The following is a 15736-nucleotide window of genomic DNA, read 5'->3' on the forward strand; positions in this document are numbered from 1 at the left end:
TCCAAATCTGTGATAAGTCCACTTCAATGAAGCGGGATTCCTTAATTAGAGATGGAATAGAGCCTAGGAAACCTCTTTATGGCCTTCTAAATCCGGTGTTTAACATTATTAGAGCCCTCTAAACATGACAACACACCCCGTGGTCCCCTTGATACTAATATTACTCAATGTAGTAGACATCAAATACGCCTTTTAACACATAATCATCATATTGACTAACGAGATAACATTGAATGCCTCAAATTAGTATTCTTATTCATTTATCCATTTTCAAATGTAACATAAATAAATATGTCAAATTGACTTAAGTATGCATATTTGTTTACTAGTAAGGTGGTATTCAACCAAAAAGTGTGAAAAGGAAAATCAATATTCCACAAATAATGGATAGCTTTATTGATTAGGGCTGAATTAAAGATACAACTTTTGAAAGTGGAAAAAATAGGAATTTATGTAATTTATGTGTCCTGGGGGGACCTCTCTGGGTCCTGAAGGTCCATGTGGGAGTCTTTGATATCACGGTAGTACTGCGTGAAAATACCACGACATCAAATTCAATGTTGACATATAAAAGGCTGGAATAGCTTCCACTCTGCATCATTTATATTTAGCGTTTTTGCTATATATAGCAAAATTAATAGAAAAAATATATATAGTATTTAGAGCTAAATTAAAATATATGTTCAAATATTGAAGATTTGAACATGGCATTTTCTTTTTTAGGATTTTTATGGCACTTTTTCTAAGCGGCCTAAGTGAAGAATAGAAACAATCCAATCCAAAAGCGCATGCTTGTTATGCAGTATTATTTTATTGTTTTATTATTATTATTATTATTATAGTATTATTTTCTCGCCTTTTTCTAACTATAGAATGTATACAAGGACCAGGACCGGAATCCTTCCTGTTTGATTTCATTGTATGCATTCATTACATTCCCCTTAGTATTCCCCTTTGTATTCCCCTTTGTATTCCCCTTTGTATTCCCATTTGTATTCCCCTTTGTATTCCCCTTTGCATTCCCCTTTGTATTCCCCTTGTGCATCATCCCTGTGAAGGACTGTCATGACTTGACCTTGTTATGCTAACGGTGGAGTAACATTCATCTGCGTTGACCTCCAGGAGCGAGTGTTTCTCCGAGTGTCCAACTACGTGTTCACTGTGATCTTCCTGGCGGAGATGGCCATCAAGGTGATTGGAACGTTTTCGGTCGGCCTCGCTGTCACTCGCTTGACGTCCTTTCTGTCTTTCCCGTGTGATCCCACGCCAGGTGGTTGCACTCGGGTTCTGCTTCGGGAAGCAGAGCTATCTCCAGTCCAGCTGGAACGTTCTGGATGGTGTGTTGGTGTTTGTGTCCCTGGTGGACATCCTCGTCTCGCTGGCTTATTCCGGTGGCAACCGGATCCTGGGCATCCTCAGGGTCTTGCGACTGCTGCGCACGCTGCGCCCCCTCAGGTACCGTATATCATATCGTATATCGGTACATAGTGTGTCAGTCATAGTGGAAGTCAGCATCGCACTGCGATTACGCAACATGCAGCGTCTTGCTGACTGGCCTCTTCCTGTGGGCCATGGACTTGGTGCACCTTTGGCGACAATGGAAGGTTCAAAGGTCCAAAAGTCCAAAAGCGAAGTCCCAGCTCCAGCGTGAACTTTGCTATGTTTGTGTCTTCCAGGGTGATCAGTCGAGCGCCGGGATTGAAGTTGGTAGTGGAGACTCTCATCACGTCCCTTCGACCCATCGGCAACATTGTCCTCATCTGCTGCGCTTTCTTCATCGTGTTTGGGATCTTGGGGGTGCAGGTAGGTCACCCTGCACGCTCTGCGGTCTGCATGACGCCATGGCGACGGGAAATGTGTTCAGTAAGAAGTAGGACAGCGTGACTCTGCAAACCTTGCTAACGACATTCTTTCCTTCCTGGAATAAATAGCTGGGGAGGGAGAAACTAAACTTTTTGGAATCAGTCTGCGCCATCAGATGTGAGCTAAACGCCACCCAGCCATTTCTCTTGCCTTTCCTAGCTATTCAAAGGGAAATTCTACCACTGTGAAGGCCTGGACACCAAAAACATCACCAATAGGTCCGACTGCCTGCAGGCCAACTACGGTTGGATCCGAAGGAAGTACAACTTTGACAACCTCATTCAGGTACGAGCCCAGCTAGATTGGTGCAGTAAGACGAACGTAAAGCCAGACTACCAAGGGAACGTCATGGAACTCAGACGTGGATGAAAGGCAGGCTTCTGCGTGTTGACCTTCATCTTGTTTCCCATTCAGGCACTGATGTCTTTGTTTGTGCTGTCCTGCAAGGATGGGTGGGTCAATATCATGTACGACGGCCTGGATGCCGTGGGGGTGGACCAACAGGTAATAAACCTCCGCAACCGTAAACCTTTATTCTGTGGCAAAATGATGCTGATTTTAACACGAGGGACACTTTTACTACCGTATTTAGATGGTTTTTTATGCTCTGTATGGGTATTAAAGTGACTATAAGGTTGTTATTTTATGTCTAGAAGGCTCTAATAATGTTAAAAACCATATTTAGATGGTCATAAACAGGTTTTTTATGCTCTATATGGGTATTAAAGTGACTATAAGGTTGTTATTTCATGTCTAGAGGGCTCTAATAATGTTAAAAACCATATTTAGATGGTCATAAACAGGTTTTTTTATGCTCTATATGGGTATTAAAGTGACTATAAGGTTGTTATTTCATGTCTAGAGGGCTCTAATAATGTTAGAAACCATATTTAGATGGTCATAAACAGGTTTTTTTATGCTCTATATGGGTATTAAAGTGACTATGAGGTTGTTATTTCATGTCTAGAGGGCTCTAATAATGTTAAAAACCATATTTAGATGGTCGTAAACAGACCATAAGGTTGTTACATCATGTCTAGAGGGCTCTAATAATGTTAAAAAACATATTTAGATGGCTGTAAACAGGTTTATGTGCTCTTTATGGGTACTAAAGTGACTATAAGGTTGTTATTTTATGTTTAGAAGGCTCTAATAGTGTTAAAAACCATATGTAGATGGTCGTAAACAGACCATAAGGTTGTCATATCATGTCTAGAGGGCTCTAATAATGTTAAAAACCATATTTAGATGGTAGTAAACAGACCATAAGGTTGTTACATCATGTCTAGAGGGCTCTAATAATGTTAAAAACCATATTTAGATGGCTGTAAACAGGTTTATGTGCTCTTTATGGGTACTGAAGTGGCTATAAGGTTGTTATTTTATGTCAAGAAGGCTCTAATAATGTTAAAAACCGTATTTAGATGGTCATAAACAGGTTTTTATGCTCTACATGGGTATTAAAGTGGCTATAAGGTTGTAATTTCATGTCCAGAAGGCTTTAATAATGTTAAAAACCGTATTTAGATGGTCATAAACAGGTTTTTTTATGCTCCAACTACTAAAATATTCCATTTCTAAGTAAGGACTCCTACTTATTCTTTTATCACAGTCAGGTCTAGGAAGGCTGCGACATTCCAAACATGGAACAAGTGTATTGTCACTTTGGATGGCACCTCCGGAGGTTCCCTTTGACATCTCCTGGAATGCAGCTTTAATCCGCAGGACAGATGAAGGGGTCTGGTTTTGAACCAGCAACTTTCTTGTCTTTTTCCAGCCCGTGAGGAACCACAATCCTTGGATGTTGCTCTACTTCATCTCCTTTCTGCTCATCGTCAGCTTCTTCGTCCTCAACATGTTCGTCGGCGTGGTGGTGGAGAACTTCCACAAGTGCCGACAGGACCAGGAGGAGGAGGAGGCTCGTCTGCGGGAGGAGAAGAGGCTGAAAATCATCGAAAAAAAGCGCAGGAGTAAGGCCAACGGAGGGGCTGGTCGGTAGTCTATCTTTCTGAGCACTGCCTGCTTTCAGAGCCTGAAAAACAGACGGAATGACAGAACGTAGAAGCAAATAGCAGACGTCCGTTGATTGGAACGGGGAGACTTTTACAGACTGGCGAGCTCACACGGACAGTGATTGACGCTGGCGGAAGGCGTGGGCCGCGCCACTCTGTTGCATGCCACTGCATGACTGCTGCCAACCTTCCCTGAACGCCGCATGCTAAATGACAGCAGTTGGATCATACACACGACTAAAAGCCATACCACATATAAAACGTACCTGGCTTCCTTCTTCCTTTCACAATAAAAGGGCCTCTCCCTGCCTGGTATACCCATTTGGGTACCCGCTTTGCTGGTTAGACATTCTGGTTGGAAGTCCTGACGTATCTCCTCCTGTGGGTGGACGACGCTTCCTCTGAACACGCTTTGACTGGCAGACTCAGAAACTTAGCGGAAAAGCTGGCACAGCAACACAACACCTACTGCTGACAAGCAGGACCACGCTACGCTGTTTCAGTCACTGCCGCACTGTAGTATATTTATATACTATATATACGTATCTATATGTTATAGCAGTACATGCTAGGGATTTCCATCCAGTGTCGGTTCTGTGGCTGCAGGGGTTTCTAATCTTAATCTAGTCTTCATAGTAATATTGGAACACACACTTAGCATGGTAGCCTTTGGTAGTACACATGAAGCATGTACGCATGAAGACACACATGCCATGGCATTCATACCCACATGCATTCTGCACGCACTCACGGGACATCCAATGATCATCAAAGCAGTTCCAGGTTGAGCTAGGTTTTAATATTTTGGAGTGTTTATTGTTGTTTCTGTCGGGATTCTTAAAGGAACACACGCGCATGGAAACGCAGTATCTTACATACACTTACAGTACAAGTACATCTTTATGTGACGCAGTGCAGTTCTACAACCTGCCAACTCAACCACAATATTACACGTATTTTGGAATAAACAGTCAGAACTGGACATTAGTATCTTGGTAAATCAGCTCGTACTACTTATTGTGTAAGTTGACCTAATAATACACAGGTGTCAAACTTCTACTTCAAATGTAATATCATTAAATCCTACAAAAATATATTATGCAACTATATTATGCAATGTTTTGTGTTAGCTTTTTTTTCACGGACCGGCAATGTGTGGCAGAAAAATTAATTATTAATAAATAAAATTATTTATTACTTCTGTGCGGCCCGGTAACAAATGCGCCACGGACCGGTTCCGGTCCCCGGCCCGGCGGTTGGGGACCCCTGATGTAGAGTGTACAGTGTACAATGTCTTTGGTTGGTTTGGTTAGAGTCCAACCTTCTGGGCCGGATGAGCGATGCTAACCAAGGTTCCACTGTACTATATATAATATAATAATAATAATGTCAAGAGGCGATTATACATTCATATTCATATACAGCACATTGACAAGCGGCCCTCTGAGGGTAGTTCTGAACCGGCCCTCAATGAAAATGAGTTTGACACCCCCGTTTAAAGTGTCCTCGGAGTGTAGATGAAAAGTGAAGACGGTCTGGAGCAGATATATGATATCTGATATCTGATATCTGATATCTGATAATGATGTTTTGGATACATGGAACTAACCCATACATCTTCATATAAAACGCCATGACCATGACGCCAAAACCAAGTGGAGCTTGTCCTGCTTAGCATTCTACACAAGCAGTGGTGCGCACGGGTTGCCTTTGGGGGTACGATGGCCTGTCACTGGAAACTCTTATCCTTGGGGGCGTTTATTAAATCCACTTTCAGGCCTTGGAAAAGCCGTGGTGGCTTAAAACTGGCCCTGTTGGATAAGTCAGAGCCAACCTATAGGAGTCTTCATGAGAAAAGTAGGAGTTGGGGGTCAAACGGTAGATGAGGGGGTCCGTGGTGGTTGCCATCCTTTCCCCTGGCAGCCGTCTGCGCGCACCGCCGGCCCCCACTGGGACTCAAACCGCTGACACTGCCTTTCTCTGCGGCTTTTCACCTGTCTCCGCTCCAGAGGCCAAACAGAGGCCCTACTATGCCGACTACTCCGCCCCGCGTCTGACCATCCACACACTGTGCACCAGCCACTACCTGGACCTCTTCATCACCTTCATCATCTGCATCAACGTCTTCACCATGAGCATCGAACACTACAACCAGCCGCAGGTGAGGCATTGCAGCTCCTGCCTGAATCATCTCAATCCATAGCTTCCTGCGTGGTCCTCATAAATAAATACATGGTGTATTGATAACGTGTCGCTACCATGAGTGTTTGCGTGTGTCCAGTATTTGGAGGAGGTTCTGAAGTACTGTAACTACGTGTTTACCTTCATCTTCGTCATCGAGGCCCTGCTTAAACTTGTGGCGTTCGGGATTCAGCGCTTCTTCAAAGACAGGTAACGTTGAAATGCAGCCACCGCTTCTGACCACCTCTGGAGATAAGTTCTTGTTATTCCCTTTTCCCAGGTGGAACCAGCTGGATATCGCTATTGTGGCGTTGTCCATCATGGGCATCATCCTGGAGGAGCTGAAAATGAGTGCGGCTCTTCCCATAAATCCCACCATCATCCGGATTATGAGAGTCCTCAGGATTGCGCGAGGTAGGCACACGGCGGAACCTTGGTTAGCGTCAGTCATCCCTCGGCTTCTCCGTCAGTAATAACGTTATTCCTATCAATTGGTTCCGGAAATGTTTTAGTTTTACAATTGAAATACAAAAAGTATTCAAAATTCATATAAACACATTGAAACCATACAGGATGCGGCAGCGAGACCAACAATCCTGTCTCTCAACTCACGTCTGTGCTTTGGTGACAATTCTTGAGACTTAGTTAGCGAAGAGTCGATCGCTGATGACATCATAGACGAGCATCGAAAGCTGACTTCCTGTTCCTGTTTCCATGTAGTAGCAAGCTGGATGTTTTGTGATGAAAAAACATTAAGTACAGTTGTACTCAGACCGTGTACTAAGAACACAATTAAGATATGTGCTAAAAATTGTTCCCCAAAGCAAAGCATAATTTTGCCGTAAATTTTTTACCTTAACCAAAACAGATGCTAACCAGGACGTACACTAACCAAAGTTCCACTTAACACTCTATAGCCATTTCCATGTGTTACTCTCGGGTCCAACACAAGAGACCATGACAGCACAAATATTATTTTGGATGATTGGACCAACAAGACGACCAAGCCAATTGGCCCAAAGGCAACACTGCCCTGGATGCATGACGAGCACTGTCCAATGCCGGTCCTTGCCTCCTCTCCGCAGTACTGAAGCTCCTGAAGATGGCCACGGGCATGAGATCTCTGCTGGACACGGTCATGCAGGCGCTGCCACAGGTAAACACGGACTCGTTATGTTTTATGATATGTATATATCGTTATATTTGTAACCATCCAGGAGGATCTCAAACAGCTGCTCAAAGGTGATCAATAATCCATGAGCTGCAGCTGAAGATCATCTCCACTGTCCGACATACAGGCGATGCTTTTAATCATCTTCTGATTGAAAGTGGTTGCAAAGTTTTCTTTAGTTTCTCTTGCAAGCTTTGGCTTGGGGGGGGATGCCTCGGGTGGTCCAGTGGTTGTCTCCCAACCCCAAGGTTGCTGATTCCATCCTCCTTATCCTCGGGCAAGATAGGCAAGACAGTGTCGAAGTGCTTTGAGTACCGTGAAGGTAGAAAAGTACTATCCATTTGCCATCAAAGGTTGATGTTACAGATTGATAAGGTGTTAATATGACAATAATCAGTCAATATTTGCATGAAATAACCAAGGCTTGTGTCTGCTTTTATTTTATATTCATAGAGAAGATTTGCACATTTATTTATTTATTCCAGCCCTGCTGCCTTGCTACAATGGCTAAAATGTCAAGTACTTCAATGTAGTACTTCATATTCCACTTTTGACAGCTGTAATGATGGATATGCTGTATGTAAATGTAAATATCATTATGAATCATCCCGAGACCTCTTTTGGTTTCCTTCAACATCCAGGTGGGAAATCTTGGTCTCCTCTTCATGCTGCTCTTTTTCATCTACGCCGCCCTGGGAGTGGAGCTCTTTGGCAAGCTGGGTATGTCAAACCCGCGACAGGAAACGCTTCTGTCTTTTCCGATACCAATCATGCTTACTAGTGGAGATTCGAACCCAGATGCTGCTACTGTCTATGTAGTGTGTATGGCGTATGTTCTTCACTTGTTTCTCGCCTTGTTTCCTTTCCTTCACCTTGTTTCCTATTAACAAATGTCCCTTGTGTGTTGATTAGAGTGCAATGACAGCAACCCCTGTGAGGGCCTGAGTCGTCACGCTACCTTTGAGAATTTCGGGATGGCCTTCCTGACACTGTTTCGAGTGTCCACTGGAGACAACTGGAATGGGATTATGAAAGTATGAACACACAGAAACGCACACACACGCACACACACACACACACACACACGCGCAGGATAGAAATGACCTCCAAAAGCAATTATGGAGCAATAAAGAACCAAGCAAGACGAGCACTTTCACATCTTGACTTTTAGGTTAGAAAAGTAGTCATTGAGGATGCTATCATCCCAGACCAAGCGAATAAAAACAAGGCTAGTAAAGGCAAGGACGACCTGGACAACGACGTCAACCTTTTCCTCAAATGAGCTGGAGAAGAAGTCGATAGGAGAAGAACATTCTACAGTCTTTTGGTGCATGGAGATCCACATTCACATCAACATTCTTAAGAATACACACAAGATGAACAAACATCAGCAGCCATGCACACGCACACATCGAGTACTACATGTCATCGCATCTTTCAAAGTGTCTTCTGAATATTTGTAGTTTCTTTCTTCATTTAGCCTTTTGTAGGCCTAAAACTGCAATATAGACAAAAAAGGTCAAATATGTTTAGATATACATTTTTTCGAATAATGGGCCATATTCCACCACAAACGGGATTCTTTGTGACAGTAATAATTTGGTGGTAGAATGAGGCTGTGCTAAGACTGTATTGCTAAAGCAAAGCCCAGAAACGGTAGACATCTGCCAAAAACAGGCAATGTTGAAAAATATTAATTTCATCTCTTTCTGTCGCTTTTCCACAAATTCAAATGCTTTTTGTCCAAACCTCTCAGAAGAATTGTGGTCCAAGGTAATGGAATACTTCAGCCAATCAGGAGACATTTCAAAGACGCGTCACGCCTGCCAGGTCTTAAGTCTAGCTTATAGGATAAACAAATAAAGCCCAGCTGGGATCTAAAATCACTCGCAGGCTTGGTGACACCGAGATACCAAAAAGTGAAAAAAAACCTTTTTGTTCCAAGAGGAGCATCCCTTCACGTTCGTCTGCATGGAATTCCTCAGGACACCCTGCGAGAGTGTCGCCCAGAGGACCGCCTCTGCCTCTCCTACCTGCCTTGGGTCTCTCCGATTTACTTTGTCACCTTCGTGCTCATGGCCCAGTTTGTTCTGGTCAACGTGGTGGTGGCCGTGCTGATGAAACATCTGGAGGAGAGCAACAAGGTACGCCAAGACCCAAACACATTACACCGACACATGGATGCTCCTTCGCCGTGACTTTGTCACCCCTGGGATTGACGGGGTGGGGCTTTTTGGGTCCCACCAAGTTATCCATCACTGAAGATCTTTGCTTTTTCAGGAGGCCAAAGAGGATGCGGAAATGGATGCGGAAATTGCCATGGAGATGGCAATGGAGAAGCAACGGAGATTGAGCACCACTTCCAGTAACAGCTCCGGGGCGGGGACCTTTGTTGGGCCATGTCCACAATCACCTGTCCAGGTGGGGTCCATTTCTTATCCATCACTGTCTGCCGGGTATTTGGCATCACCGGAATCTGGTCTCCAAAAAGACGCATGAAGACGTCATTAAATGTGCGTTTGTGTTATGGGAATAAAGGCGTACTTAGCAGAAGAAAAGTGACAAAAAAGTTTCAAAAATACCAATAGCAGAAGTAGAAAAAACAGCAAGAATAAAGTCAAAATATTAAATTATGAGGAAAATTATTTTAATGAATAGTTACTATTTAATTAATTAATTGTTATATTATTATGTATGTTATTTTAAAATTATTTCGCAGTTAGTAACAGTAATTTTTTTGTGAACAATTAAAGAAAAAATACATTAAAGTATTATATATTATAATATTATGCTAAATAATAAAGACAAAATATTGTGGGAATAAAGTCATAATATTTTGAAAAAATGAAAAAAAAATGTTAAATTAAATATTAACAACAAAAATGGGGGCAATACCACGCTTTTTCCAGCTCTATCACAAAGTTGTGATGCAGGTGTTTTTTCTTTCATGTTCGGCATGGAACATCTTACCATGTCTCCATGCTTGCATCCTTCCATTCTCCAGTACGCGGCCTCGAGGTTTAGAAATCAGTTTCCCTTGTTCAGCGTCATGACGGTGCTGGAGCCTATCCCAGTATTCCTTTTGTTCGAGGCGGGCTGGTCGCCAGGCCCATTCAGGACACACTTAAACCCTAAACCTCCGGTCATTTTAAAACCACTACTTTGGCTAATGTGCATACTTTTAAGCTACATGTTCACCACTTATCCACCGTGCTGCTAAAACATCTGCTGCCATATTGTTGTCTAAAAGAAGCCAGGTTAGGCTCCAGCAAGTGGAACTAATAGTCTAGTGAAGGCAGTTGAACTCGAACCTGACCCTAGTGAGCGTGTGGTCTCTGTCGCCCTCTGGAGGAGGAAATGGTGCAGTGCAGCGAGGAGGACGCCCAGCAGGCATCTGAGAAGATGTCCGTATCCAGGATGCACTCCCTGCCCAATGACAGCTACATGTTCCGACCTGTGCGGCCCGCCAGCGCTCCTTACCCCCTGGAGGAAGACGTTAGCACTCAGGACCAGCATTCAGGTAATATAATATTTAATATATATTTATATATACGTATATTTATATATGCCGGTGTTCTGGTTTCATCTCATCTGTCTCCCTGATGCCGCCCTGATTAAAATGAATCCATGCATCTCCTGCCATTAGATGTTCCACATTTCTAGGACGTAACATGAATGTTTTTTAGTCCAGTTGCATCATCACTGGCTTTGACACTGACACGTACCGTATGTATCTGCAGTCAGACTCTAAAGGCTTGTTGGGCCGGGCGCCGGGCTGAGGGCTGAGGGCAGGCCCGGCTCTGCCCCAAGGTACTCGCTGCAGGAGATGAGCTGCTCCATGTGAATGTGTGCAATCTTCACGCAGGCTCATCTGCTCAGCTGTGGAATGACCAACGTCTCTACTAGATGGACTCGTAGCCAAGCTGCAAAGTCACTAAACCGCACACGTTGATGATGATGGACCAAAAATCTGCATTTCTATGCAAACTTATTGGATTGGAGATCAAGTGGCTTCACAGCTTGGACCAAAACGTGACATGCGTATGATCTTGGAGACTTACTAGGGTGACCCTGGTTACACGAGAGCCTTCGTCTGGTCTCTGGTTGCGTATGTGCTCACAGGCCACTACATTAGGGACAGGGCATAATTAAAGCTATTAGTTACAAAACCAAGTGGTGCCGTACGGTTTACTTGGTATCCAAGTTTGGACCGCTGGCTACAGATAATAAGATAACGAGTCTGTAAATAAATCATTTTTATTGGTATTTTTTAACAATATCACCCCGCCCCCACAGCGTCTCATTGTCTCGTTTTTCCTGGTTAATTGGTTCCAGACGCGACTGTGATAAGTTAGAGTCCTTATTTATAAATGGAATATTTTCTGAGTTAGCGCATTGAAAACCTGTTTATGACTGAATAAAGTTTTTAACATAATTAGAGCCCTCTAGGCATGAAATAACACCCCTATAGTCACCTTTATTGTGGTAGATTGAAGTTAGAAGAGGCTTTTTGCATTTGCATCTCCCAGTCAAAACAATCAAAAAGTGCTTCTAAGTCATGTGTCAAAATGTGTCAATAAAAGCTCAAATGGCGATTATTTTATTTTATTATAATATTGTTATTATATTATATAATATTTTCATTTTATTTTTTCCTCTTTTTTATCATAACGTGTGGAGTTCCTACTGTTGCGGCCTGTGACTTTTACTTTTACTTTCACTTTTATTGACCGGACCCACATTTTGTTGACATGAAAGTGCCGGTGTAACCAGGATCTAACGCTAGCAGCGATACGGTCAGTAACGCCGCTACTGATTGGAGGCCATATTGTACCTGTCTGATGCCACAAGTTGGAGCCGCATTGAAACGGAAGAAGGCTCCTTCAGCGTTTCCTGTCCGCATTGAGAACACTTTATTTTGAAGGAGTATTTGATGACATCATCGCTACAATCCAGATATCTGTTCAAATAGCTTCGTCCTCCCGATGATCTAAGCTAACAGGCTTTCCGGCATGCGCATGATGCTACTGCTAGCGTTTCTGGCGTTTATGACATGTGACATCCCAGCATGCCGCATCTGCTCCTCCAGGCTCGCTGACGTCCGTCCGCTCCCAGCCGTGCGAGAGTCGTGCTCTGCTGCGGGTCCCCGACGCTTCCCCCGTTCATCCGTCCGTCAACCTGCCCCGCATCGCCCCGCCCACACCCGGCCCCTCTCCTCGGGCCCCGCGTCGACAGGTGAGCGACGCCCACATGCGTTGGCGTTTTCACGTCTGAGTCTGAATTCCGTCTTGCAGGCCAAAGCGGATTCCGTGGAAGTCCAAAGTTGCGAGCAACAGGAGAGGCCTGCTCATCTACCTCCGCCATCCCCTTCCTCACTTCCTGCTCTAAACCCCTCCCCTTCCTCCCTGCCTCTTCCCTCCCCCGCCTCCCCCTCGGCCCGCTCCCTCCCGCCCTGCTCCCCTTGTCCGTTTCCACTCCCTCCCCTCTCTCCCGCTCCTCTCCCTTCTTTACACTCCTCCCCTGTTTCCCTCCCGCCTCCCTCACCCTCACCCTCACCCTCACCCTCGCTCCTTCTGCCGCCGCCTCGCTCCCCGCGCCACCTCTTGCGCACCGGCAGCCTCCACAGGCCGAGACCACCCTCCTCCGCCTCCCTCTTTGACCCCACAGATGAGGAGGTGTGTCACATCACCAGCTTGGCCCGCCACCGCCAGTGTGGCCGAGCGGGAGAGAGAGAGGACGCCAGAGGGCAGGCGCTCCGTAGCCACTCCCTTTCCCCTTACGGTGACTCCGCCTCTTCGCCGCCTCCTCCAATATCGCTCAGGTCCTCCTCGAGGAGCCTGCTCGGGGCCGAGCTGAAGGACCGGGACTTTAGGAAGGGCTTCAGCGTGGACCCCCAGCTCAAGCCGTCCCTGCTGTCTGCCGGTTACTCGGACGAGCATCGGCGCCACTCCATCGAGGTGTGCCTCCCCCAAGATGGCCGCAGCGGCGACGACACACACTTTAAAGAGAAGGGCGGTTTCCCCATGAGGGTGCAGTCAGTGGGGGGCGGACACCGGAAGAAGAAGACCAGCCCCCCCTGCATATCCATCCACCCCCCTTCCGAGAGGGAGCGCCCGCCCTCCCCCCCCAAACTGGCCAACTGCAGCATGATGCTGAGGCGGAGGACGCCATCTTATGACTTGAGCGCGCACACACAGGAGGGCGGCGCGGACGCGCGCACGCACTCGCCGGCGCACAGGGCGCTCGTCCCGCTACAGACGCCCCCTCCGGCATCCCCCCCCACACGCACGTACACCCCCCCATACCCGGCAACACCCACGCACCCGCCCGTCCCGATCAGCCCGAACATCTTCATCCAGCCACACGCGCCCCTCCTCCCCACGCCCTTCTCGCAGACACGCCCCCTGTCGCCAGCCGCAAGGCACGCCCCCCTCCCGAGGGAATGCATCCCCCTCCCCCAGTTCACCTTCGACCAGCCCCAGTCCAGATTCCTATCAGACAATGATCCGGCAACGTGCGCTTCTCCGTTTGACAGCAGACTGGGAAGCGGGGCCGGATTCAGCGCCAAGAACCGGAGAACCGCCCAGTGAGCATCAGGACCAGGAAGTGAATTTAGGCTCCCAAAGTCTCCCAGACTGGACTCAGGAGTGCTGACCTGTCTGGTAGAGGAGGACTGCTGACCCCAGACAGACATCGGTACGGTCCAAGCCCCCGTGGCGGTGGATCCGGGTGCCCACGCCGGTTTGGGACTCACCAGGACTAAAGCCACCTAACTCTGTAGCCAAAGGTTTTTTGACACGTCTGCACCCCCGCCAGCCAATCAGGAAGCAGCGTCTGGCTGCCAACCTCTGACCTTCCCAGGAAGCGGTTTATGGCGTGCAAGCGTGGGGCGGGACCGTGGGATATGCAACTTCAGGTTTTCTACAGAAGTTCCGCTCGCCCCCCAACCCCCCGTCCCCCTCCCCCCTCCCCCCTCCTGCTCCTCGATCACATTGATCCCAGCAGGTTTGCGTGCGTGAACGAATGAGCGTTTCTACGTTTTCCTACGTCTGCCGTTGTTGTCTGTCGGCCATGTTTTCTTACGCCTGCGGTGACGGCGAGGGGGGGGCGGGGCTGTAGTCTGTGTTTCTGTGTGTGTCTGTGCCGTGTAAATAAAGGAAGTACTTTATTTGCTCAGATGAAAATAGCTCTATCCATATGCACATATTTTTATACACCTAAAAAATGTTTTTTGCACACAAATGTCAATTTCAGCTTGTTTCTCCTGGGTTGTCCTCCTGGGAATGTCCACTTCCCTTCCAAGCCCGGACAGGCGGAGGAGTGAAGGAGATCAGCTCTCCGACACACCAAGTGGAGGAGTGCTTTTATTTTTTTATGGGGAAGACGAAAGAAAGCGATGTGTGTGATGGTTGTGTCGCTGTGCTGTTGTCTCACGTATTTGGTGTCTTGTTCCTCTGGGCAGGAGGGGGCTCAGTGATGCTAACCCAATCATCGTACGTGATGATGATGATGATGATCGCGTCCACGTGGAGGTCCACATGCTCCACTAATGCGGTGGAACCTCTAAGGTGGAAAGCAATGCGTTCTGGGACGCTCGTCCAGTGTTTGGATTTAGAGTCCGTTTCCCCACAGGAAGTAACGAAAATAGAAATAATCAGCTTTAGGTTCATAAGCGTGCAGGCGTTGTTAAATAGCATACAAGTGTAAAAAGAAGTTAGACCAAAAATCGTATACTCTCCTTAAATTGTACTGATGTTTTTAAAAATATAAAATAATTGTGTATATTTCTTCATCTAACTGTATTATAAATGTATTTTCTGCGCGCCGAATTTGCACATTTCCTGAGCAAATACAGGGCAGCAACCAAAGATGAGCCCACGATGGATCGTGCCCCCCCCCCCCCACCCCCAGTTTCTGTTTGTCAACATAATATAATTACCATTACAATATATTACAATACATACCTTTACTGTAAATGTGACATCGTTATTCTTGCTAATGGACCAGTCTAATACTCAGAACTGCATACGTAGAGTTGCTTGCAGTACCAGCTTCTTCCTGAAGGGTGAAGGCATGCGTGAGCTGGAAGGTGCTTGTCACTGCCGTCCTTCCATAGACTGGAAAAGCCGATGTCAAAAAAGGCAAATGACCATTATATTATAATATTTTATTGTGTCATATAAGAAATCAATCTCCATCATAAGTAAAGTAGATAAACACCCCCAAATGATTGTGATTCAGACCAAAATAATAATCCTACATTTTTGTAGAACCTGTAGAAACGGGTCCTGTATATTTTTCCAAGTACTCTGACCGTCTTATGTAGAGTTCTATGTACAAATGGTGAACGTGGTCCTATCTGGCTATTTTAAAGTAGCCTTTAAAAACATAAGCAACATATGCAGATACTACTGAATAATAACATGTCTTTGTGGGCTGTAGTACTGCAGGAACTATGTTTTTGTGGCAGGGAAGTCCTGTGTGAGTATTTTGTCCAATCTTCCGTCCT

At 45.9% G+C, this 15736-nt stretch overlaps 1 protein-coding gene across 4 annotated transcripts in view; it reads left to right on the forward strand.

Moving 5' to 3' along the window:
* cacna1ha (calcium channel, voltage-dependent, T type, alpha 1H subunit a) overlaps positions 1-14586 on the forward strand; it is a 78484-nt gene extending 63898 nt beyond the window's left edge. For 3 of the 4 annotated variants that reach the window (XM_078797195.1, XM_078797194.1, XM_078797197.1), the window contains 17 exons: positions 1123-1191; positions 1271-1455; positions 1677-1803; positions 2023-2148; positions 2278-2367; positions 3641-3854; positions 5885-6036; positions 6157-6266; positions 6337-6470; positions 7142-7212; positions 7869-7947; positions 8140-8261; positions 9213-9371; positions 9508-9648; positions 10579-10747; positions 12317-12462; positions 12522-14586. In XM_078797195.1, coding sequence (XP_078653321.1) covers positions 1123-1191; positions 1271-1455; positions 1677-1803; positions 2023-2148; positions 2278-2367; positions 3641-3854; positions 5885-6036; positions 6157-6266; positions 6337-6470; positions 7142-7212; positions 7869-7947; positions 8140-8261; positions 9213-9371; positions 9508-9648; positions 10579-10747; positions 12317-12462; positions 12522-13817 — 3390 coding nt within the window. In that variant the 3' untranslated portion in view covers positions 13818-14586. The remainder of the gene's footprint in view (positions 1-1122; positions 1192-1270; positions 1456-1676; positions 1804-2022; positions 2149-2277; positions 2368-3640; positions 3855-5884; positions 6037-6156; positions 6267-6336; positions 6471-7141; positions 7213-7868; positions 7948-8139; positions 8262-9212; positions 9372-9507; positions 9649-10578; positions 10748-12316; positions 12463-12521) is intronic. The other variant, XM_078797196.1, reaches the window with a different exon arrangement.
* The last annotated feature ends 1150 nt before the right edge of the window (positions 14587-15736 follow it).

This window comes from Doryrhamphus excisus, linkage group LG16, assembly GCF_037039965.1.
Source record: "Doryrhamphus excisus strain RoL-2023G ecotype Guam linkage group LG16, RoL_Dexc_Guam_v1.1, whole genome shotgun sequence".
In the NCBI taxonomy this organism is placed as follows: Eukaryota; Metazoa; Chordata; class Actinopteri; order Syngnathiformes; family Syngnathidae; genus Doryrhamphus; species Doryrhamphus excisus.